Consider the following 27,745-nt stretch of genomic DNA (forward strand, 5'->3'; position numbering starts at 1 on the left):
CCCGGATGTTAGTGACGTCATTGAGAGCCATCTTTTGTCAGAAGCTGGAGAAGAAGGAGCTGCACCAGAGCCTGAACAGCACCCTGCAAGATGTGAGTGTCCTCCCCCATCCCCCGCTCCCCTATATATGTACACTGCACCCCCATGTCCATATATATATATATACACATACACACAGGGTATATAGTGTCACACACACTGCATCCAGCCAGGAACCATCCCAGATCCATGCCCTGCACCCACCGCAATCTGCTGTCGTGTCACACACATACACACTGCAGGAATATACACATCAGGTGCTAGTGACACACACTGCAATCTATATATCCCATGTATATGTGACACACACATGACACACTAAGCGTATACATCCCCTATATATGTGACACACATCGCAGTCCTCTTCACACACCGCAATGTATAGGCGTATGGATCCCCTGCACCCGGCAAGATGCTGGTGTCACACACACACACACACACACACACACACACACACTGCACCCAGCTAGATGCTCCCATCGCACACACTGCAATCTATAAATATATGCACTGCAGCTAATGTGACACCCAGCCACCCTGTAATCTGCCATATTCCGGGCACTGCATCCACGCTAGTAGCACACAAATACACACACTGGATGCGGCTGTCACACACAATACAAGCTACAAACAGGCACAACTGCACCCCGGCTGCTAGTGTTACACACCAATGCTGCAGCCATCCGGACACACTCATCCACTGCACACAAATAGAGGCCGATGTCAGACGTACACGCAGAGCACCCTACTAGATACACACACTGCAATCTACAAACACTACTACACTGCACCTTGACAGAGTCTAGTGTCATAAACAACCATATGGCCAGAGCCTAATGTCACCCATCTGTATACAGTGCACCCAACTAGAGCCTAATGTCACCCATCTATATACTGTGCATCCAACTAGAGCCTAATGCCACCAATCTATATACAGTGCATCCAACTAGAGCCTAATGTCACCCATCTGTATACAGTGCACCCAACTAGAGCCTAATGTCACTCATCTGTATATACAGTGCACCCAACTAGAGCCTAATGTCACCCATCTGTATACAGTACACCCAACTAGAGCCTAATGTCACCCATCTATATACAGTGCATCCAACTAGAGCCTAATGTCACCCATCTGTATACAGTGCACCCAACTAGAGCCTAATGTCACCCATCTGTATATACAGTGCACCCAACTAGAGCCTAATGTCACTCATCTGTATATACAGTGCACCCAACTAGAGCCTAATGTCACCCATCTGTATACAGTACACCCAACTAGAGCCTAATGTCACTCATCTGTATATACAGTGCACCCAACTAGAGCCTAATGTCACCCATCTGTATACAGTGCACCCAACTAGAGCCTAATCTCACCCATCTGTATACAGTACACCCAACTAGAGCCTAATGTCACTCATCTGTATATACAGTGCACCCAACTAGAGCCTAATGTCACCCATCTGTATACAGTGCACCCAACTAGAGCCTAATGTCACCCATCTGTATACAGTGCACCCAACTACAGCCTAATGTCACCCATCTATATACAGTGCATCCAACTAGAGCCTAATGTCACCCATCTGCATACAGTGCAGCCAACAAGAGCCTAATGTTACCCATCTATATACAGTGCACCCAACTAGACCCTAATGTTACAGATCTAGAAACAGTTCATTTAACTAGAGCCTAACGTCACCAATTTATATACAGTGCACCCAACTAGAGCCTAATGTCACCCATCTGTATATACAGTGCATCCAACTAGAGCCTAATGTCACCCATCTGTATACAGTGCACCCAACTAGAGCCTAATGTCACCCATCTGTATATACAGTGCATCCAACTAGAGCCTAATGTCACCCATCTGTATACAGTGCACCCAACTAGAGCCTAATGTCACCCATCTGTATACAGTGCACCCAACTACAGCCTAATGTCACCCATCTGTATATAGTGCATCCAACTAGAGCCTAATGTCACCCATCTGTATACAGTGCACCCAACTAGAGCCTAATGTCACCCATCTGTATATACAGTGCACCCAACTAGAGCCTAATGTCACCCATCTGTATACAGTGCACCCAACTAGAGCCTAATGTCACCCATCTGTATACAGTGCACCCAACTACAGCCTAATGTCACCCATCTGTATACAGTGCACCCAACTAGAGCCTAATGTCACCCATCTGTATACAGTGCACCCAACTAGAGCCTAATGTCACCCATCTGTATACAGTGCACCCAACTAGAGCCTAATGTTACCCATCTGTATACAGTGCACCCAACTACAGCCTAATGTCACCCATCTGTATATACAGTGCATCCAACTAGAGCCTAATGTCACCCATCTGTATACAGTGCACCCAACTAGAGCCTAATGTCACCCATCTATATACTGTGCAGCCAACAAGAGCCTAATGTTACCCATCTATATACAGTGCATCCAACTAGACCCTAATGTTACAGATCTAGAAACAGTTCATTTAACTAGAGCCTAACGTCACCAATTTATATACAGTGCACCCAACTAGAGCCTAATGTCACCCATCTGTATACAGTGCACCCAACTAGAGCCTAATGTCACCCATCTGTATATACAGTGCATCCAACTAGAGCCTAATGTCACCCATCTGTATACAGTGCACCCAACTAGAGCCTAATGTCACCCATCTGTATATACAGTGCATCCAACTAGAGCCTAATGTCACCCATCTGTATACAGTGCACCCAACTAGAGCCTAATGTCACCCATCTGTATACAGTGCACCCAACTACAGCCTAATGTCACCCATCTGTATATACAGTGCATCCAACTAGAGCCTAATGTCACCCATCTGTATACAGTGCACCCAACTAGAGCCTAATGTCACCCATCTGTATATACAGTGCATCCAACTAGAGCCTAATGTCACCCATCTGTATACAGTGCACCCAACTAGAGCCTAATGTCACCCATCTGTATACAGTGCACCCAACTAGAGCCTAATGTCACCCATCTGTATACAGTGCAGCCAACAAGAGCCTAATGTTACCCATCTGTATATACAGTGCATCCAACTAGAGCCTAATGTCGCCCATCTGTATACAGTGCACCCAACTAGAGCCTAATGTCACCCATCTGTATATACAGTGCATCCAACTAGAGCCTAATGTCACCCATCTGTATACAGTGCACCCAACTAGAGCCTAATGTCACCCATCTGTATATACAGTGCACCCAACTAGAGCCTAATGTCACCCATCTGTATACAGTGCACCCAACTAGAGCCTAATGTCACCCATCTGTATATACAGTGCACCCAACTAGAGCCTAATGTCACCCATCTGTATACAGTGCACCCAACTAGAGCCTAATGTCACCCATTTATATACAGTGCACCCAACTAGAGCCTAATGTTACAGATCTAGAAACAGTTCATTTAACTAGAGCCTAACGTCACCAATTTATATACAGTGCACCCAACTAGAGCCTAATGTGATATATCTATATACAGTGTATCTAACTAAAGCCAAATGTCACACATTTGTATATACAGTGCACCCAACTAGAGCCTAATATGTATATATTTTATGTATTGAGACTTATTTTAATGTTTATTGTAAAAAAGGTGTATGTGTATTTTTTTTTTAAATTTAACATTACTTTATTTTTAAACTGTTATGTCCTGGCATATATCTATATACTGATAGTAATGTACAAGCATATATCTATATTACAGTACATTAGCCTGTGTACTAATAGTACACAGGCAGTTGTTAGGACATACCTAAGTATGCCCTAACAACAGGAAATATGGCAAGACAGCCCTGGGGTCCTTCAATGGACACTGGGCTGTCTGCCCATATATGGTATGGCCCTCAATCGCAGGGATTCCTGTGACGTGATCCAGGGGCATCCCCCTTCTCATTTTCCCCTGAATGCTGCAGTCAGCTGTGATCGCAGCATTCACGGGAATAACGGCGGAGAGGAGAGGTTTCTCTGATCTCCGCGGTTATAGAGCGGAGCTGCGGCTGTGTAATACAGCCATTGCCCCGCACCTGACAGGAAGTGCGTGCGCGGTCAGCATGAGGAGATGCGGCCGGCGCTGCACTAATGAGCGGCGGTGAGGCACTGAGGATAGAACATGGGGGTGTTTTGTAGAGCGCCCGCCATGTTCTGTCTTCAGTACTGCCGCTCATTAGTGCAGCGCCGGCCGCATCACCTCATCCTGACCGCGCGCACTTGTTATCAGGACTCCGGAGCGGGGCAATGACTGTATCACACAGCCGCAGCCCCGCTCTCATAGTCATGTGTTACAATACTGAGCTGTGCGTCTGCGCAGCTAAGTATCGAAATACATGAAATAACGGTATCGAACCGTTTGGGGGTGCAGAGTATCGAAACAGTATCGAAGTTTCGATGCATCATGCATCCCTAATGTCACCCATCTATATACAGTGCATCCAACTAGAGCCTAATGCCACCAATCTATATACAGTGCATCCAACTAGAGCCTAATGTCACCCATCTGTATACAGTGCATCCAACTAGAGCCTAATGTCACCCATCTATATACAGTGCATCCAACTAGAGCCTAATGTCACCCATCTGTATATACAGTGCATCCAACTAGAGCCTAATGTCACCCATCTGTATACAGTGCACCCAACTAGAGCCTAATGTCACCCATCTGTATACAGTGCACCCAACTACAGCCTAATGTCACCCATCTGTATATAGTGCATCCAACTAGAGCCTAATGTCACCCATCTGTATACAGTGCACCCAACTAGAGCCTAATGTCACCCATCTGTATATACAGTGCACCCAACTAGAGCCTAATGTCACCCATCTGTATACAGTGCACCCAACTAGAGCCTAATGTCACCCATCTGTATACAGTGCACCCAACTAGAGCCTAATGTCACCCATCTGTATACAGTGCACCCAACTAGAGCCTAATGTTACCCATCTGTATACAGTGCACCCAACTACAGCCTAATGTCACCCATCTGTATATACAGTGCATCCAACTAGAGCCTAATGTCACCCATCTGTATACAGTGCACCCAACTAGAGCCTAATGTCACCCATCTGTATATACAGTGCATCCAACTAGAGCCTAATGTCACCCATCTGTATACAGTGCACCCAACTAGAGCCTAATGTCACCCATCTGTATACAGTGCACCCAACTAGAGCCTAATGTCACCCATCTGTATACAGTGCAGCCAACAAGAGCCTAATGTTACCCATCTGTATATACAGTGCATCCAACTAGAGCCTAATGTCGCCCATCTGTATACAGTGCACCCAACTAGAGCCTAATGTCACCCATCTGTATATACAGTGCATCCAACTAGAGCCTAATGTCACCCATCTGTATACAGTGCACCCAACTAGAGCCTAATGTCACCCATCTGTATATACAGTGCACCCAACTAGAGCCTAATGTCACCCATCTGTATACAGTGCACCCAACTAGAGCCTAATGTCACCCATCTGTATATACAGTGCACCCAACTAGAGCCTAATGTCACCCATCTGTATACAGTGCACCCAACTAGAGCCTAATGTCACCCATTTATATACAGTGCACCCAACTAGACCCTAATGTTACAGATCTAGAAACAGTTCATTTAACTAGAGCCTAACGTCACCAATTTATATACAGTGCACCCAACTAGAGCCTAATGTGATATATCTATATACAGTACACCCAACTAGAGCCTAATGTCACCCATCTATATACAGTGCATCCAACTAGAGCCTAATGCCACCAATCTATATACAGTGCATCCAACTAGAGCCTAATGTCACCCATCTGTATACAGTGCATCCAACTAGAGCCTAATGTTACCCATCTATATACAGTGCATCCAACTAGAGCCTAATGCCACCAATCTATATACAGTGCATCCAACTAGAGCCTAATGTCACCCATCTGTATACAGTGCACCCAACTAGAGCCTAATGTCACCCATCTATATACAGTACACCCAACTAGAGCCTAATGTTACCCATCTATATACAGTGCACCCAACTAGAGCCTAATGTCACCCATCTGTATACAGTGCACCCAACTAGAGCCTAATGTCACCCATCTGTATATACAGTGCACCCAACTAGAGCCTAATGTCACCCATCTGTATACAGTGCACCCAACTAGAGCCTAATGTCACCCATCTGTATACAGTGCACCCAACTAGAGCCTAATGTCACCCATCTGTATACAGTGCACCCAACTAGAGCCTAATGTCACCCATCTGTATACAGTGCATCCAACTAGAGCCTAATGTTACCCATCTATATACAGTGCATCCAACTAGAGCCTAATGCCACCAATCTATATACAGTGCATCCAACTAGAGCCTAATGTCACCCATCTGTATACAGTGCACCCAACTAGAGCCTAATGTCACCCATCTATATACAGTACACCCAACTAGAGCCTAATGTTACCCATCTATATACAGTGCACCCAACTAACCTAATCTGTTTTTATGAAGAGGTGAGCAGAAGTCTAGACAGAGGGGCCGCTGTGGATTTAGTGTTTTTGGACTTTGCAAAGGCATTTGACACTGTCCCCCATAGACGCCTAATGGGTAAATTAAGGACTATAGGTTTAGAAAATATAGTTTGTAATTGGATTGAGAATTGGCTCAAGGACCGTATCCAGAGAGTTGTGGTCAATGATTCCTTCTCTGAATGGTCCCCGGTAATAAGTGGTGTACCCCAGGGTTCAGTGCTGGGACCACTATTATTCAACTTATTTATTAATGATATAGAGGATGGGATTAATAGCACTATTTCTATTTTTGCAGATGACACCAAGCTATGCAATATAGTTCTGTCTATGGAAGATGTTTGTGAATTGCAGGCAGATTTAAACAAACTAAGTGTTTGGGCGTCCACTTGGCAGATGAAGTTTAATGTAGATAAATGTAAAGTTATGCACCTGGGTACCAACAACCTGCATGCATCATATGTCCTAGGGGGCGCTACACTGGCGGATTCACTTGTTGAGAAGGATCTGGGTGTACTTGTAAATCATAAACTCAATAACAGCATGCAGTGTCAATCAGCTGCTTCAAAGGCCAGCAGGATATTGTCGTGTATTAAAAGAGGCATGGACTCGCGGGACAGGGATGTAATATTACCACTTTACAAAGCATTAGTGAGGCCTCATCTAGAATATGCAGTCCAGTTCTGGGCTCCAGTTCATAGAAAGGATGCCCTGGAGTTGGAAAAAATACAAAGAAGAGCAACGAAGCTAATAAGGGGCGCGGAGAATCTAAGTTATGAGGAAAGATTAAAAGAACTAAACCTATTTAGCCTTGAGAAAAGACGACTAAGGGGGGACATGATTAATTTATATAAATATATTAATGGCACATACAAAAAATATGGTGAAATCCTGTTCCTTGTAAAACCCCCTCAAAAAACAAGGGGGCACTCCCTCCGTCTGGAGAAAAAAAGGTTCAAGCTGCAGAGGCGACAAGGCTTCTTTACAGTGAGAACTGTGAATCTATGGAATAGCCTACCGCAGGAGCCGTCACAGCAGGGACAGGAGATGCTGCAAAAAAGGGTTAGATAATTTCCTAGAACAAAAAAGTATTAGCTCCTATGTGTAGAAATTTTTCCTTCCCTTTTCCCGTCCCTTGGTTGAACTTGATGGACATGTGTCTTTTTTCAGCCGTACTAACTATGTAACTATGTAACTATGTAACTATGTAACTAGAGCCTAATGTCACCATCTGTATACAGTGCATCCAACTAGAGCCTAATGTTACAAATCTATATACAGTGCACCCAACTAGAGCCTAATGTCACCCATCTGTATATACAGTGCACCCAACTAGAGCCTAATGTCACCATCTGTATATACAGTGCATCCAACTAGAGCCTAATGTCACCCATCTATATACAGTGCACCCAACTAGAGCCTAATGTCACCCATCTCTATACAGTGCACCCAACTAGAGCCTAATGTCACTCATCTGTATATACAGTGCACCCAACTAGAGCCTAATGTCACCCATCTATATACAGTGCACCCAACTAGAGCCTAATGTCACCAATCTATATACAGTGCACCCAACTAGAGCCTAATGTCACCCATCTGTATACAGTGCACCCAACTAGAGCCTAATGTCACCCATCTGTATACAGTGCACCCAACTAGAGCCTAATGTCACCCATCTATATACAGTGCACCCAACTAGAGCCTAATGTCACCCATCTGTATACAGTGCACCCAACTAGAGCCTAATGTCACCCATCTATATACAGTGCACCCAACTAGAGCCTAATGTCACCCATCTGTATACAGTGCACCCAACTAGAGACGAATGTCACCAAGCTATATACAGTGTACTCAACCAGAAACCAGTGTCACACATCTATAAACAGTGCATCCAGTGTTACAAAATAAAGCCTAATGTTACAGATCTATATACAGTGCACCCAACTAGAGCCCAGTGTCAACTGTATGCTGTGGCACCCATCTAGATATGTGTGTGACACAATGTATCACGCTATACTGTAGTGTCACACAATGTATCACGCTGTACTGTAGTGTCACACAATGTATCACGCTGTACTGTAGTGTCACACAATGTATCACGCTATACTGTAGTGTCACACAATGTATCACGCTGTACTGTAGTGTCACACAATGTATCACGCTGTACTGTAGTGTCACACAATGTATCACGCTATACTGTAGTGTCACACAATGTATCACGCTGTACTGTAGTGTCACACAATGTATCACGCTGTACTGTAGTGTCACACAATGTATCACCCTATACTGTAGTGTCACACAATGTATCACCCTATACTGTAGTGTCACACAATGTATCACGCTGTACTGTAGTGTCACACAATGTATCACCCTATACTGTAGTGTCACACAATGTATCACGCTGTACTGTAGTGTCACACAATGTATCACGCTGTACTGTAGTGTCACACAGTGTATCACGCTGTACTGTAGTGTCACACAATGTATCACGCTGTACTGTAGTGTCACACAATGTATCACGCTGTACTGTAGTGTCACACAATGTATCACGCTGTACTGTAGTGTCACACAATGTATCACGCTATACTGTAGTGTCACACAATGTATCACGCTATACTGTAGTGTCACACAATGTATCACCCTATACTGTAGTGTCACACAATGTATCACGCTGTACTGTTGTGTCACACAATGTATCACGCTATACTGTAGTGTCACACAATGTATCACGCTATACTGTAGTGTCACACAATGTATCACGCTATACTGTAGTGTCACACAATGTATCACGCTATACTGTAGTGTCACACAATGTATCACGCTGTACTGTAGTGTCACACAATGTATCACGCTGTACTGTAGTGTCACACAATGTATCACGCTGTACTGTAGTGTCACACAATGTATCACGCTGTACTGTAGTGTCACACAATGTATCACGCTATACTGTAGTGTCACACAATGTATCACGCTATACTGTAGTGTCACACAATGTATCACGCTGTACTGTAGTGTCACACAATGTATCACGCTGTACTGTAGTGTCACACAATGTATCACGCTGTACTGTAGTGTCACACAATGTATCACGCTGTACTGTAGTGTCACACAATGTATCACGCTGTACTGTAGTGTCACACAATGTATCACGCTATACTGTAGTGTCACACAATGTATCACTCTATACTGTAGTGTCACACAATGTATCACGCTGTACTGTAGTGTCACACAATGTATCACGCTGTGCTGTAGTGTTACACAATGTATCACGCTGTACTGTAGTGTCACACAATGTATCACGCTATACTGTAGTGTCACACAATGTATCACGCTATACTGTAGTGTCACACAATGTATCACGCTGTACTGTAGTGTCACACAATGTATCACGCTATACTGTAGTGTCACACAATGTATCACGCTATACTGTAGTGTCACACAATGTATCACGCTGTACTGTAGTGTCACACAATATATCACGCTGTACTGTAGTGTCACACAATGTATCACGCTGTACTGTAGTGTCACACAATGTATCACGCTATACTGTAGTGTCACACAATGTATCACGCTATACTGTAGTATCACACAATGTATCACGCTGTACTGTAGTGTCACACAATATATCACGCTGTACTGTAGTGTCACACAATGTATCACGCTGTACTGTAGTGTCACACAATGTATCACGCTATACTGTAGTGTCACACAATGTATCACGCTATACTGTAGTGTCACACAATGTATCACGCTGTACTGTAGTGTCACACAATGTATCACGCTGTACTGTAGTGTCACACAATGTATCACGCTGTACTGTAGTGTCACACAATGTATCACGCTGTACTGTAGTGTCACACAATGTATCACGCTATACTGTAGTATCACACAATGTATCACGCTGTACTGTAGTGTCACACAATGTATCACCCTGTACTGTAGTGTCACACAATGTATCACTCTGTACTGTAGTATCACACAATGTATCACCCTGTACTGTAGTGTCACACAATGTATCACTCTATACTGTAGTGTCACACAATGTATCACGCTATACTGTAGTGTTACACAATGTATCACGCTGTACTGTAGTGTCACACAATGTATCACGCTGTACTGTAGTGTCACACAATGTATCACCCTGTACTGTAGTGTCACACAATGTATCACGCTGTACTGTAGTGTCACACAATGTATCACGCTGTACTGTAGTGTCACACAATGTATCACGCTGTACTGTAGTGTCACACAATGTATCACGCTGTACTGTAGTATCACACAATGTATCACTCTGTACTGTAGTATCACACAATGTATCACCCTGTACTGTAGTGTCACACAATGTATCACGCTGTACTGTAGTGTCACACAATGTATCACCCTGTACTGTAGTGTCACACAATGTATCACGCTGTACTGTAGTGTCACACAATGTATCACCCTGTACTGTAGTGTCACACAATGTATCACGCTGTACTGTAGTGTCACACAATGTATCACGCTGTACTGTAGTGTCACACAATGTATCACGCTGTACTGTTGTGTCACACAATGTATCACCCTGTACTGTAGTGTCACACAATGTATCACGCTATACTGTAGTATCACACAATGTATCACCCTGTACTGTAGTGTCACACAATGTATCACGCTATACTGTAGTATCACACAATGTATCACCCTGTGCTGTAGTGTCACACAATGTATCACGCTGTACTGTAGTGTCACACAATGTATCACGCTGTACTGTAGTGTCACACAATGTATCACGCTGTACTGTTGTGTCACACAATGTATCACCCTGTACTGTAGTGTCACACAATGTATCACGCTATACTGTAGTATCACACAATGTATCACCCTGTACTGTAGTGTCACACAATGTATCACGCTATACTGTAGTATCACACAATGTATCACCCTGTACTGTAGTGTCACACAATGTATCACGCTGTACTGTAGTGTCACACAATGTATCACCCTGTACTGTAGTGTCACACAATGTATCACGCTGTGCTGTAGTGTCACACAATGTATCACGCTGTACTGTAGTGTCACACAATGTATCACGCTGTACTGTAGTGTCACACAATGTATCACGCTGTACTGTAGTGTCACACAATGTATCACGCTGTACTGTAGTATCACACAATGTATCACTCTGTACTGTAGTGTCACACAATGTATCACGCTGTGCTGTAGTGTCACACAATGTATCACCCTGTACTGTAGTGTCACATAATGTATCACGCTGTACTGTAGTGTCACACAATGTATCACGCTATACTGTAGTATCACACAATGTATCACGCTATACTGTAGTATCACACAATGTATCACGCTGTACTGTAGTGTCACACAATGTATCACGCTGTACTGTAGTATCACACAATGTATCACGCTGTACTGTAGTGTCACACAATGTATCACGCTGTACTGTAGTGTCACACAATGTATCACGCTGTACTGTAGTGTCACACAATGTATCACTCTGTACTGTAGTGTCACACAATGTATCACCCTATACTGTAGTATCACACAATGTATCACCCTATACTGTAGTGTCACACAATGTACACACAATGTACTGTAGTGTCACACAATGTATCACCCTGTACTGTAGTGTCACACAATGTATCACGCTATACTGTAGTATCACACAATGTATCACCCTGTACTGTAGTGTCACACAATGTATCACGCTATACTGTAGTATCACACAATGTATCACGCTGTACTGTAGTGTCACACAATGTATCACGCTGTACTGTAGTGTCACACAATGTATCACGCTGTACTGTAGTGTCACACAATGTATCACGCTGTACTGTAGTGTCACACAATGTATCACGCTGTACTGTAGTGTCACACAATGTATCACGCTGTACTGTAGTGTCACACAATGTATCACGCTGTACTGTAGTGTCACACAATGTATCACGCTGTACTGTAGTGTCACACAATGTATCACGCTGTACTGTAGTGTCACACAATGTATCACGCTGTACTGTAGTGTCACACAATGTATCACGCTGTACTGTAGTGTCACACAATGTATCACCCTATACTGTAGTGTCACACAATGTATCACGCTGTACTGTAGTGTCACACAATGTATCACTCTGTACTGTAGTGTCACACAATGTATCACCCTATACTGTGGTATCACACAATGTATCACCCTATACTGTAGTGTCACACAATGTACACACAATGTACTGTAGTGTCACACAATGTATCACCCTATACTGTAGTATCACACAATGTATCACGCTGTACTGTAGTGTCACACAATGTATCACGCTGTACTGTAGTGTCACACAATGTATCACGCTGTACTGTAGTGTCACACAATGTATCACGCTGTACTGTAGTGTCACACAATGTATCACGCTGTACTGTAGTGTCACACAATATATCACGCTGTACTGTAGTGTCACACAATGTATCACGCTGTACTGTAGTGTCACACAATATATCACGCTGTACTGTACTGTCACACAATGTATCACGCTATACTGTAGTGTCACACAATGTATCACCCTATACTGTAGTGTCACACAATGTATCACGCTGTACTGTAGTGTCACACAATGTATCACGCTATACTGTAGTGTCACACAATGTATCACGCTGTACTGTAGTGTCACACAATGTATCACGCTGTACTGTAGTGTCACACAATGTATCACCCTATACTGTAGCGTCACACAATGTATCACGCTGTACTGTAGTGTCACACAATGTATCACGCTGTACTGTAGTGTCACACAATGTATCACCCTATACTGTAGCGTCACACAATGTATCACGCTGTACTGTAGTGTCACACAATGTATCACGCTGTACTGTAGTATCACACAATGTATCACGCTGTACTGTAGTGTCACACAATGTATCACCCTATACTGTAGCGTCACACAATGTATCACGCTGTACTGTAGTGTCACACAATGTATCACGCTGTACTGTAGTGTCACACAATGTATCACCCTATACTGTAGTGTCACACAATGTATCACGCTGTACTGTAGTGTCACACAATGTATCACGCTGTACTGTAGTGTCACACAATGTATCACGCTGTACTGTAGTATCACACAATGTATCACGCTGTACTGTAGTGTCACACAATGTATCACCCTGTACTGTAGTGTCACACAATGTATTACGCTATACTGTAGTGTCACACAATGTATCACGCTATACTGTAGCGTCACACAATGTATCACGCTGTACTGTAGTGTCACACAATGTATCACGCTGTACTGTAGTGTCACACAATGTATCACGCTGTACTGTAGTGTCACACAATGTATCACGCTGTACTGTAGTGTCACACAATGTATCACCCTGTACTGTAGTGTCACACAATGTATCACGCTATACTGTAGCGTCACACAATGTATCACGCTGTACTGTAGTGTCACACAATGTATCACGCTGTACTGTAGTGTCACACAATGTATCACGCTGTACTGTAGTGTCACACAATGTATCACGCTGTACTGTAGTGTCACACAATGTATCACGCTATACTGTAGTGTCACACAATGTATCACGCTGTACTGTAGTGTCACACAATGTATCACCCTATACTGTAGCGTCACACAATGTATCACGCTGTACTGTAGTGTCACACAATGTATCACGCTGTACTGTAGTGTCACACAATGTATCACGCTGTACTGTAGTGTCACACAATGTATCACTCTATACTGTAGTGTCACACAATGTATCACGCTGTACTGTAGTGTCACACAATGTATCACTCTATACTGTAGTGTCACACAATGTATCACCCTATACTGTAGTGTCACACAATGTATCACGCTGTACTGTAGTGTCACACAATGTATCACCCTATACTGTAGCGTCACACAATGTATCACGCTGTACTGTAGTGTCACACAATGTATCACGCTATACTGTAGTGTCACACAATGTATCACCCTATACTGTAGTGTCACACAATGTATCACGCTGTACTGTAGTGTCACACAATGTATCACGCTGTACTGTAGTATCACACAATGTATCACCCTGTACTGTAGTGTCACACAATGTATCACGCTGTACTGTAGTGTCACACAATGTATCACGCTGTACTGTAGTGTCACATAATGTATCACGCTGTACTGTAGTGTCACACAATGTATCACGCTATACTGTAGTGTCACACAATGTATCACCCTATACTGTAGTGTCACACAATGTATCACGCTGTACTGTAGTGTCACACAATGTATCACGCTGTACTGTAGTATCACACAATGTATCACCCTGTACTGTAGTGTCACACAATGTATCACGCTGTACTGTAGTGTCACACAATGTATCACGCTGTACTGTAGTGTCACACAATATATCACGCTGTACTGTAGTGTCACACAATGTATCACCCTGTACTGTAGTGTCACACAATGTATCACGCTATACTGTAGTGTCACACAATGTATCACGCTGTACTGTAGTGTCACACAATGTATCACGCTGTACTGTAGTGTCACACAATGTATCACTCTATACTGTAGTGTCACACAATGTATCACGCTGTACTGTAGTGTCACACAATGTATCACTCTATACTGTAGTGTCACACAATGTATCACCCTATACTGTAGTGTCACACAATGTATCACGCTGTACTGTAGTGTCACACAATGTATCACCCTATACTGTAGCGTCACACAATGTATCACGCTGTACTGTAGTGTCACACAATATATCACGCTGTACTGTAGTGTCACACAATATATCACGCTGTACTGTAGTGTCACACAATATATCACGCTGTACTGTAGCGTCACACAATGTATCACGCTGTACTGTAGTGTCACACAATATATCACGCTGTACTGTAGTGTCACACAATGTATCACGCTGTACTGTAGTGACACACACACACACACACACCACACATCCTGTTTCCTATGTAATATACACTCACTGAATCCACTCATGTCACTGTTACACACTCTATATATTTTATTAGTAACTTGCAGGGTCACACACATGATGGCGGGACACGTGGCCCTGCACACAGGCGGGACACTATTAGTGCAGCAGTATCCGTGGTATCTCCAGGGTCACTCACACTGTCCACATCATCATGTTAGTGACAGGCGTTATCTACACAAAACCTGCACACCCTGCATTAAGGTTCGGTGCTACATTCTCAGGCCTGGGCCTAGCAGCTCTGCCGTGGCAGCATGCCCGCCCTCCACATACATCAGTATAATTGTTTCTTATAGGTGTCACTGGTATACGAAGGGTTCATTTACACACATTAGACAGGGTACTGGGGGATTTGGCTCTAGGGCTTGTGCAGCCGGACACAGGGAGTTGTGGGTTGTGCGGAGGCGCTGTGTTACAGGGAGGGTGGCACAGAGGGCGTACAGGGCCAGGGTACACACTCCATCACTGATAATATATATATGTATACACATTACAGATGGGGAGGGAGCAGTGAGGGGTAGGCAGGTTATTTTTGATGAAGATGGGAGATGAGCCGCACACCTCCCCCTGTATGCAGCATCATGAGGGAAAGAGAGCGGGGGGCCATGTTCTTAAAGGGACACGCACTGCTGAGCTGACCGCACACAGCAGAATGCTAAATATCCTGACCCCCACTCCTGACCTCTCTCCACTCCTGACCTCTCTCCACTCCTGACCTCTCTCCACTCCTGACCTCTCTCCACTCCTGACCTCTCTCCACTCCTGACCTCTCTCTACTCCTGACCTCTCTCCACTCCTGACCTCTCTCCACTCCTGACCTCTCTCCACTCCTGACCTCTCTCCACTCCTGACCTCTCTCTACTCCTGACCTCTCTCCACTCCTGACCTCTCTCCACTCCTGACCTCTCTCCACTCCTGACCTCTCTCTACTCCTGACCTCTCTCCACTCCTGACCTCTCTCCACTCCTGACCTCTCTCCACTCCTGACCTCTCTCCACTCCTGACCTCTCTCCACTCCTGACCTCTCTCCACTCCTGACCTCTCTCCACTCCTGACCTCTCTCCACTCCTGACCTCTCTCCACTCCTGACCTCTCTCCACTCCTGACCTCTCTCCACTCCTGACCTCTCTCCACTCGGGGTCTTCCTTAAACCTCCTTGGGCCTCATGAAAATGAGTATTCAAAAATGTATTACTACTTTATATCTGCTTTTATATACAGCACAATTCCTTTAATCCGGCATAATCAGGAACTTTTTATAATCTGGTCTTGTTTCCAGCACAGAACTGCGAAATACTAAGCAATCCCACACAACCAGACTCCGGATACTGAGCATTGTAGTACTATTCAATAATCCAGAATATGTCGTAACCACATAAATGTCCGTAATGATGGATTACAGGATTTCAGAAAATTCCAATAATCCACATTCTTGGGACCGGCAGTATACACGGTCCATATTCTGTATACTCCATGTCGGGTGTGGGGGAGGGATTATTTAGTCTGAAATCCATGGACCGCAGATAACTCGCCGTTAGCGGAGGCTACAATTAGTCCGCAAACGTGACGCCGCCAACCTGACGATGGATTTAATTACATTAGAAGCGTCTGATTTTCCTGCCAAAAAATGAGATCCCTGATCATTGCTTTATGAGAGCCGAGAATGCAGCATCACGAGCCTCAGACTTAAAGGGGAACTCCACCAAAAATATTGGTTTTAGCTACGTAAATCCCCAGTAAATAGAAATCCTTGACACGTCCTCTTCTGTGAAGTAGTGTCAATTCTATTCAGCTTTTTCTTAAATATATCTGTGATTGGGAAAGCTGGGTGACAATCCATATGGCCGCCTTCACAGCTCCTTCACCCTGCTGGCCAATGAATAGAAAATCTGCAGCGATATGGGAGCAGGGGATGACTCCAGATTAGCCAGTCAGATTTCCAGAAAAGATGAATGATAACACATGTTAGAGATATATTGGCGGCCATATTGGCTGTCACCCAACTTTCCCAAAAACTGAAAAATTACTATTTGTTTTTGGGAAAGCGGAGTGACAGCCACTACGGTCAGCATTACAAGTCCCTTAGAGGTCTCCAGAGTCCCGAATGGCACATCTCAGAGCATCGCTACGCCGACTTCTCAGTCATGACTTCTATGTGGCCATATTGGTAATTTTCGGGGAGTTCTCGATGCTGCGGTGGTCTTGTCCTGGACGTCGTGTGTATATAAGCTTATATATAAATATATATGTCAGCACTGATAATACCATAGAGGACGCTCCTATAACTGGGCAGCTACAGATGAGGGCGGCCATTTTGTGTGGGCCGGACCAATATGAATGAGAATACCGACCAATCAATATCCCACCGCCGAGCCAGTGAGATCGTTAATAAGACACAGTCCCTGCATCTGTCGTCATTATAAGCGAATCAATATCAAGACGTTTGTAGCTCACAAAATGGCCGCCCCCACGTGCTCTGAGGTGGAGACGTGAAATACTAGGATGTGTAAGGTCACAAAGGTCAGGGCTATGCGGTGACAGGATACGTGCTGCTGCGCTGCTTTTATAGGGACCTAGCCTGAATAATAGCTGGGTGCCGTCTTATTTAAAAGGATTGCCAAGTTTCGAAATGAAAGCAGTGATCTGATTGGCTGCCAGAAAATATTTCCGCAATTTCTTTTCCTGCACGGGCTTTCATAGAGCGTTTCGTTTGGTAGCGATAATAGACATCAGGCGTGCGAGCGTGAAGATATCACTAATTGATATTACAGGCCTGCGACTACTCCCCATGACAACACTTCCTGTCATTTCCTCTGACAGGTCAGCCTTGCTAATTTGAATAGCCGTAGTTCAGACGTGCGCATGGATCTTGATTGTGATTTGGATACATGCAATGTCCATATGACAAGGCTGACTTGCCAGAGGATAGGTCAGGACTCAGGAAGTGTTGTCATGGAATAACTTCATGTCATATCAATCGCCTCAAAACCACCTCCAAAAACCCATCTACGATACTCTATATTCTATTCAGATCCCACAGAGGTTGTCACCCAGCTTTCCCAAAGTCGCGATAAAAATAAATGAATAAAAATGACAAGTTGTGCGGCCGTAAAGTAAGAGGGACTGCATTGCTGCAAAACTAAAGGACAGTATACAGGTGTAGTATCGTGTACATGACATTTAAAGGCACATGTAAATGGTCACTCTCGACCTCCTGTTTTTCCGGACCTGGATTGGAAATGTTAGGACTCAATAAGGAGCCATCGATGTCCACGCTTCAGGACGGTTATGCATGCTATAAAATGTTTCAAATGAAAGTCTATCCTTGCAGGTCTGGTAGTGTTTAGAGTTGATATGATAAATGGGTGCTTTAAAGCGGAGCCCTGCATTGGAATATTAGTTCTCCTCCAGATATAATTTACATTACGATCAGTGACTTTGCTTTACTTTTCTTGAGGCTTATCATATCTTATACTCCAGTCACATCCAAAGCAGCACCCGAAATGCTGCCACTTCCAATTTTCAGCAGTATGCTAACGGACACTCTCCCTAACAGCTCAGCTGAGCTTCTAGCATAAACTGCACTGTGAACACTACATCTCCCAAAATCCCAAACAGCAGGTCATACTTTGTATTGTCACACAACAAACAAGGAGCTGTAGTATTGCAGCCTCAGAACTAACACGAAACCAGAATGCAGCTCCGGATGTGACTCCCTAACTGAAATTCGGATTTTTTTAGGTGGGTGTCATTCATGCCAGCTTGAAATACAATTCTGATAGGTGAGGCTTAAAGGATAAATCCACTCGTGGCATTTTCTTATTGGTTGATATAAATTGGCCTTAATCCGTTCTCGCAGGTTAAGCGGGGGTGGGCGGTCCGTCGACAACCTGTCTGCGGGGAGAATCTTCCCATAAAGGTTTATAACGTCTCCAGGCTTTAGTTTACGTCCCACCACCCTGGACAGGAGACGACTGCTGCCCCTCACTGCCGTTTACGGGGAGGGAAGACACATCTGGGCCACTTTAAGCCTCTCCCGGACCATTATAGGCCTCAATATAAATGTATAATTTAGAAAGGTTTATGTCCCGCTGAGCCTCCTTGTCCCTTCTGTGCCCTTATTTCAGTCCCACTTCATCTGCGGACCTGACTAATCTGAGACAGCCTGGCCGTTAAGGAAGCGCTCCCCATATAAATGACTGGTTGCTAGGCAGTATATCCCTAGTAACCAGACTGTCAGACATGACTTAGCCAGCTCTTAAGGAGGACGTAGATATTTTTGGGCAAATTCCACCAGAATTGACTGGTTCAGTCACCAAACTTCTCAGGTCTATGGCCAGGGACGAGCGGTCGTGCCACGCCGGTGCCTTATTAATCAGATTTTAGATGAGGTGTGAGCATAACAATTGTGGATTGAGACTACGACAATTGCAAAAGGAAAAATGTCACCCTGGCGCAATCAATAGGCAGCGAGTTGGCACCATGCACCATCCATCCCGCAGCCTTTGGTATTATAGGGGCGCTCTAGATGTTTTAGGCCCAAGGTGCATGGCGGTTGAGTAGGATGCGGCAGTCGTATCCAGATAAATTGGACATTTTGAAACAGACTTGCAGATTTTTTGCGCCGCAGCCAATCAGACGAGCTGGCACTCCAGTAGAGCAAAACGATAATATCGCATGAGGGTGAAAGTTGCGCAGGAGCTCTATTAGACTCTATTGGTGGGATTTATTGTGGAAAGCTGCGCAATTCAAAACATCTCTGCCTGGTATTATGAAGTAAAAGTCGCCGTGTGGCGCAGGACTCGTAATAAGATACGATGTGGTTATTCGCATCGATGGGTGACCATGGTAATTTCTGGTGATTTATAAGTGCGACTATTCTGTCGCGTTGCACTCGTTGGCGTCGCTGTGGTAAAATTTTTAGAAATTCCCCGTTACGCAGCAAATCCGTGCGGTTTTTCCTGACTCATTCGAAATTACATTTTCCGAAACCTTTTGCTGCCAGCGCGTCCTCCTGATTCAGCCAATAATGAGATATCCAGATCTCTGCTGCGCACTAACCCCACTACACCACTAGAGGGAGCTGCACACTGCAATATAGGATCATGCAGAGAGCAAACAGTGCCTAGCAGTCCCTATAGGGGGTGACGGGGACTGGATATCTTTATCTAGAAGAGTCGCCCCCTTCTGTCAAGTTGTTAAAATTTCTATTTAGCCGCCTATTAGTAATATCTGTTTCTGGGAAAGCTGGGTGATGACGAACATTTCTGTCATGACAGTGGCCAAAGGGATGGTCATCCAGCTTCCCCTGACACCCTGAGTGACAAAGCTGCCTAGTTATGTAGCGTGGACGGATATTTAGGTCATTCAGGAGTTTGGGAAAGTTGGGTGACAGCCTTTATAATAGCACGGTATGGGAGCATTTCTATCCTTTGTCTTCACGTCATGACCATATTAGGGTGTATTTTACATGAGATTTATTTATTTTTTGCGGTTTGCGTCACGTTTTTTGCCACGGTTTTCGTAAAAATGAAACGGGACAAAAACGACTCGTGCGTCTTCTTTCCAGGCTGTCAGACAAGCTGCTCTGTAGTCATCGCCGTACTCTCGTCTGATCAATCAGATCCCACGTGATCACGGATATTTTTAATTTCCGCCTTTTGTGACGTACATTGACATTTATGGTGTCCTATGTGGTATTCGAGGAGTTAAGGTTGGTACAGGAGTGGCAGCATTCAGTGTAGCAGAGATTATCCCAATTATACCTCTTTATAGTCTAATATCACCTACAAATTCTACTGTAGATCATATTTCCCCTGTTCTTAGTTACATGTTTCCGGAAAAGCGAGGTGGCAACTAATATGGCCGCTATAACCGCTCCCACAGGGTTCAGCTCTAAGCAAACGCTGATATGGGGACACTAATCATTATCTGGCTACCAGTCAGATCCATTCTTTCATCTTCTTACCTGATAGATATAAAAAAAAAAAATGAAAGCTGGATTCTGATTAGTTGATATGAGACTCCGTGTCCCTATGAGAACTGTGAGCTTCCAGAGTACAGCGGCAGGAAGTGTTGTCATGGGGACGCAGGAAGTGTTGTCATGGGGACACAGGAAGAGTCGCTCTGACTCCTGATCGACTGCTGAGAAATAAACTTAAGAAATAAATATATATATTCATATTTTTAAAACTCAAAGGGGCTTTAATATAAATCTTCTGTTTTTTCCCTTTGAATGATGTGCCCCCCCCCCCATTACAGAGGTGAGAAGAAGAGCGACAGCTCTGAAGGAGCGGGAGATAGAACACATCCGATCAGCTCGTTATCTTCTAATCACACATCGATTATTAATAATATTTACCCCATAGCCTTCATCTTTAAATAATCATCCTCTTCATCTTTCTTACTGTCTTATACTTCATCTTCTTCGTTCTCCTCATCCACTTTGTCATTATTTCCTTTACCCCTGTTGACTTCTTTGACTTTTTGTTGTATTTTTTTTTAACTTCTTGTTCTTATTCGACTTGTGTTCTTCTTCCTTTATCTTCATCTTCTTTCTTGTCTCCCGGTACTTTTTTATTATTTGTATTGACCCATTTCTTGTTGTCTTTGTCGCCTTCTTCACTTTCTTTGCTGTCTTTTAGATTTTCTTTAACTTCTTATATTCTATCTCCTTTATGTCCTTTTTTCTTCTTGTTTTTATCTTCATCATTTTCCTCGCCTCCATCTTCTTTGTCATACTTTTCTTCTGCATCTACTAAGTCATCATCTTCTACTTCTTCATCATCTTCTACTTCTTCATCACCTTCTTCTTCATCATCTTCTACTTCTTCATCATCTTCTACTTCATCACCTTCTTCTTCATCTTTACCATCTTTGTCTTTATCATCTTCTTTGTTGTCTCCTGGTACTTTTTTATTATTTTTTGTTGACTTTTACTTCTTCATCGGCTTATTCGTCATCGTCCTCTTTGTTGACTTCTTATCATGCATCTTCTTTGTTGTCCCCTTCTACTTCTCCATTGTCTTTTTTATTGACCTTTTTCGTGTTGTCTTTGTTGTCTTCGTCATCTTCTACACTTTCTTTGCTGTCTTTAATCCCTGCCTCCATCTACTTTGTCATAGTTTTCTTCTGCATCTACTTCTTCATCATCTTCTTCTTCATCATTACCATCTTTGTCTTTATCATCTTCTTTGTTGACTTCTTATTTTTCATCTTTTTTGTTGTCTTTTTTTTCCGTCTTCATCTTCTATTTCATTTTTTTTTTGTCTACATTTTATTTTTTTGTCTTGTTCATCTTCTTAAATGTCTTTATTTTATTCTTCATCTTTTTTGTTGCCTTTTTTTCCTTCTTTATCTTCTTTTTTATTTGTTTCTTGTCTACATTTTCTTTCTTGAATGTTCATCTTTATCTTCTTCATCATCTTGTTTGTTGACTCTTAATTTCTTACCTTTTGTTGTTTTTTTCTACTTGTCTCGATCTTTGTGGCGTTTTTTTCCTCATCTTTTCCTATCTTTGTTGTTTTTTATGTCTCCTCTTTCATCTTCATTATTATTAGCTACAGCGGCAAGTATCAAATAACGTAAATGTATACTATGTATATAAATGATCCTCATTGATGGTTGCGTTCACCGCCGTCCTCTCTTGTGAGGGTACAACATTTATCCTGCGTCTCAGATGTGTGCCCCTCACCCGCTCCGCTGTTTACTCCATGTACTGTGACTAATTACAGGTCAGATATAGCCGCGTGTAAATGTAGTCAGATTATCCCGATTACGTATATTCAGAGCTGCTTTGTTTATGCCTTAATCTAAATCCTGTGGCTATTTCTGCCCCTGCTGCAAACCTTCATGCCACTTGTACCACAAGGATGCCCCCGAAGGACGGAAACCTACATTACACCTATGCTGTCTAGAAATTGCTGACTTCTATTAGAGCGCTATACACATCTACCGATTCTTTATACTCCATCACCCCCCCCATAGTTTGTATACAATCTCTCCATTGTTTATATGTCATTCGCTCATTTTATATATATATAAAATCTCCTCATTGTTAAACATCATCCCCCCATAATTTATATACCATCCCTCCATTGTTTATACATTATCCTCCCTACTTTATATATCATCCCCCTGATAGTTTATACACCAGTTCCCCATTGTTTATCAGTTATTTCCCCCAATAAGTTATTTACCATCTCCCCAATGTTTATCCTTCATCCCCCCATAGTTTATATACCAACTCCCCATTATTTATAAATCACCCCCATAGTTTATATTGCTTACACATTATTCCCTCCATAGTTTGCATACCATCTCCCCATTGTTTATATATCATCCCCCACAATTTATATACCAGCTCCCCATTGTTTATCAATCATCCCCCCATAAGTGATATACCAGCTCCCCATTGTTTATCAACCGTCCCCCCATAATTTATATACTATCTCCCCATTGTTTATATACCAGCTCCCCATTGTTTATCAATCATCCCCCCATAATTTATATACTGTCTCCCCATTGTTTATACATCATCCCCCCCATAATTTATATATCAGCTCCCCATTGTTTATTCTTCATCCCTCCATAGTTTATATACCAGCTCCCCATTGTTTATCAATCATCCCCCCATAATTTATATACTGTCTCCCCATTGTTTATACATCACTTCACCCAGGCTTTTTACAGCTCCTCATTATTTACACCACATTTCCCCATTCTTTATACACCATTGCTTTATATAATTTCAAAGTTATTTTCTCCAAAATTAGCTTAAAATGGGATTGTCTTCTCTTGGACCATTGCGGCCTCTTATTGTGTCAAAGCCTCGGCCCACCAGAGGATCCTCTGGTACTTTGGTGGGCCAGCCCGATGCTGCCTCGACAATGATCATATTCTGAAATGGAGCAAATCAATTGCACATTCTGCATGTACCAAAGTTCATGACCGTTCCTTTCTGCTTTTCAGGTCTGCCCCAGCTGCTGGCCCCCCCGCTGCCCCCGGAGATGGAGCACCCCAAGCTCCCCCCAACCTCACCAGCAACAGGAGGCTCCAACAAACCCAGGCACAGGTCGATGAGGTGAGCTCTGAGGAGAGCTGGTGGAAGATAACCTAAAGACCCATATTGTGGACAGCGTGCACTCAATGTCTGTTCTCCTCCCTACAGGTGGTGGATATAATGCGTGTGAATGTAGACAAGGTTTTGGAACGAGATCAGAAGCTGTCCGAGTTGGATGACCGTGCGGACGCTCTGCAGGCCGGAGCCTCGCAGTTTGAAACAAGCGCGGCCAAACTCAAGCGAAAGTACTGGTGGAAGAACCTCAAGGTGCGTATGCAGGCTGTGCGCCCAATCCTCCATAACTATGGCTACCTCCACGATGTCTACTAAATCCACGGAATTGTAGTGTCCAAGTACCACTGAGCGGGGTTAGATGCTCTCCAGATTGACGTGGTTTTTTGGAGCTTCTAACCTGTTATCTTTTGATACGTCACATTTCGAAAGATGAATTTAGGTTCAATTCCCCTAAGCTAGCCATAGACATTAAATATATTACATATCCATTGCCCAATCCAGTCACCTCCACCATGTCTGGGGACCTTGGTACTAGGATCATCCACCTTCTGTATTGGACTGACACATAAGCACAAGTATAGGGTGATTGATGATAACGGAATGACTGCTGGCCAGTCTCCACCATCACTATTTCACCCCAAGCTGGAACTAGCCAGTCTCCACCATCACTATTCCACCCCCAGCTGTAGCTAGCCAGTCTATTTCACCCCAAGCTGGAACTAGCCAGTCTCCACCATCACTATTTCACCCCCAGCTGAAGCTAGCCAGTCTCCACCATCACTATTTCACCCCAAGCTGGAACTAGCCAGACTCCACCATCACTATTCCACCCCTAGCTGGAGCTAGCCAGTCTATTTCACCCCCAGCTGAAGCTAGCCAGTCTCCACCATCACTATTTCATCCCAAGGTGGAACTAGCCAGACTCCACCATCACTATTCCACCCCCAGCTGGAGCTAGCCAGACTCCACCATCACTATTCCACCCCCAGCTGGAGCTAGCCAGACTCCACCATCACTATTCCACCCCCAGCTGAAGCTAGCCAGTCTCCACCCTCACTATTTCACCCCAAGCTGGAACTAGCCAGACTCCACCATCACTATTCCACCCCCAGCTGGAGCTAGCCAGACTCCACCATCACTATTCCACCCCCAGCTGAAGCTAGCCAGTCTCCACCATCACTATTTCACCCCCAGCTGGAGCTAGTCATTCTCCACCATCACTATTTCACCCCCAGCTGGAGCTAGTCATTCTCCACCATCACTATTTCACCCCCAGCTGGAGCTAGTCATTCTCCACCATCACTATTTCACCCCCAGCTGTAGCTAGTCAGTCTGTCTCTTACACTTTGCCATTCTCTCCTCAGATGATGATCATTATGGGAGTGATATGCGCTATCATCCTCATCATAATTATTGGTGAGTGGCCTGTGTGTGGTGTATATATAGTGTGTGTATACCTTCTTCTGTGATCTGTTCTGTATATACAAGGCTCACTGTACTAACCTCTTCTTTTTCTCTTGCTTTTTTTTTCCCCCTCCACCACCCCCTCTGATCTGCACCCACTTTCCGTTCCATCATATATCATCCCTGTCCCACCTTTCTGCACCCCATGTCATTTTTTTTACTTATTCCTGCACCTATTTTGTCATCATTATTTTCCCGCATCTCTCCCTGCACCCCATCCCCCCTCCACGTCTTGTTTTTTTTCGCTTCCAGTTTACTTCAGCACCTAAGGACAGCGTATCTCTCCCCATCTCTCTGTCTAATTTTTCTCCCCCCTTCGCCGGATCTATCATCTATACCCCCAGCTGGGACCAGACAAAACTCAACATAATTCCCCCTTTTTCCTGCCTCTCTCCCCCCCCCCCTCCTAACACAGGGAAGTGGGGACATGTTGTGTAGAAGCTGTCCCTTCTCGCTCTCTCTCTCCCATGTAAATACCCAATGACTGGAGATCTCCCCTAACTTATATATACACACATATATATATATATATATTTAATTTGTCCGTGTGCAGGTTTTTCTGTTCCCTTGTTTCCCGTGACGCCGTGTGTCTGTGATGTTTATACACTACCCCCTGCCCCAAGGGGGGAGGGAGGGGCAGTTACCCCGAAACTGGTCTCTTATTTACCCCCTCTCATGAAATTAGTCAGGTTTTTTGTTTCTTTTTTCCTTTTTTGTTTTTTTATTCGGTGCAGCAAGCGTGGAAATTTGAGGATTTAATGGAGGAGATTTGTATGTGTGTGTGTATGTACAGTATGTGTGTAACAAAAATAAAATAAAAAATATATATAATATATATAGAAATCCTCAGATTCCCCCTTTCCCGTCCCCAGCTCAGTATGCCAATTTCTCACTATAGATTTCATGTATGGAGTGTTATAGATAGGGATAGCACTCAAACTATGGACCCCTGGCCCTAAGATTTCCCAGAATGCTCCACTGTACGGCTTGTAGGGCTATTAGCGGGCACCCCCTCTTTCTTCCACTAATCTGGAGGGATTTGGTGTAAGGATAGGGGTAATGCATCCCCTTCTTGGCCCTTATATCGGAACCGTACCGTTATTTTCTGCTGAGATGCCTTGCAGGGGGCAGAATCAGCAGGTGGAGAGACAGGGTCAGGATTTAATAGCAGAGGGCAGGTTAGCTTCCCGGCCGCCCCTTGCCACTTAGGAGGGATGTGGCACTGTGAGGTGGCATGGGAGGCTTTTTGGTAATACCCATTATGGGGTATTTTTTTTTCTAATTAAGATTAATTACCCTGCCCCTCTAGCACGTAACCAGAGATGCCACGACGGTAACTGTGTCAAATCCAAACCTTTACCACTCCATGACTGTAATAAGAGAGGACACTCCCCCGAGGAGCTGTCTTCTTACACCCGTTACATCCAAACCTTGCATGGGAACAGCCATTATGTAGCTGCAACCAGCCGGGCAATGAGGCACATACAGAGATGAGACTCCGCCCAAATCCCCGCCCCTCTGTAGAGTTCCCCCGTGTGCCTGGTTGCCCTGTTTGCCTTCAATGTCTCATTAGGAGGGAGGGGGCGAGTGTGTCCAGGGGCGATAGGGTAAATCTCCCCCTCTCTCCTTGTAACCCCCCTTATGAATTTCCCCCTCCCCTCCACCTACCCCCACAACATAAATATTAAAATAAATGTTGTTTAACC

The 27,745-nt window shown here is 44.0% G+C and overlaps 1 protein-coding gene across 1 annotated transcript; it reads left to right on the forward strand.

The window, feature by feature from the left end:
- VAMP2 (vesicle associated membrane protein 2) lies at nucleotides 1–27,745 on the forward strand. Its single transcript, XM_075859224.1, has 5 exons — nucleotides 1–92; nucleotides 24,470–24,581; nucleotides 24,669–24,827; nucleotides 25,940–25,991; nucleotides 26,292–27,745. Coding segments are annotated over exons 1-5 (342 nt in total). The 5' UTR covers nucleotides 1–90; the 3' UTR covers nucleotides 26,309–27,745.

Source organism: Rhinoderma darwinii, chromosome 3 (assembly GCF_050947455.1).
Source record: "Rhinoderma darwinii isolate aRhiDar2 chromosome 3, aRhiDar2.hap1, whole genome shotgun sequence".
Classification (NCBI taxonomy): Eukaryota; Metazoa; Chordata; class Amphibia; order Anura; family Rhinodermatidae; genus Rhinoderma; species Rhinoderma darwinii.

Bases quoted from the DNA above. Each gene is read 5' to 3' on its own strand.
- VAMP2 (XM_075859224.1), top strand. The intron at 24,582-24,668 runs GTGAGCTCTGAG...TCCTCCCTACAG, and splicing joins CCCAGGCACAGGTCGATGAG to GTGGTGGATATAATGCGTGT. The intron at 24,828-25,939 runs GTGCGTATGCAG...TTCTCTCCTCAG, and splicing joins ACTGGTGGAAGAACCTCAAG to ATGATGATCATTATGGGAGT.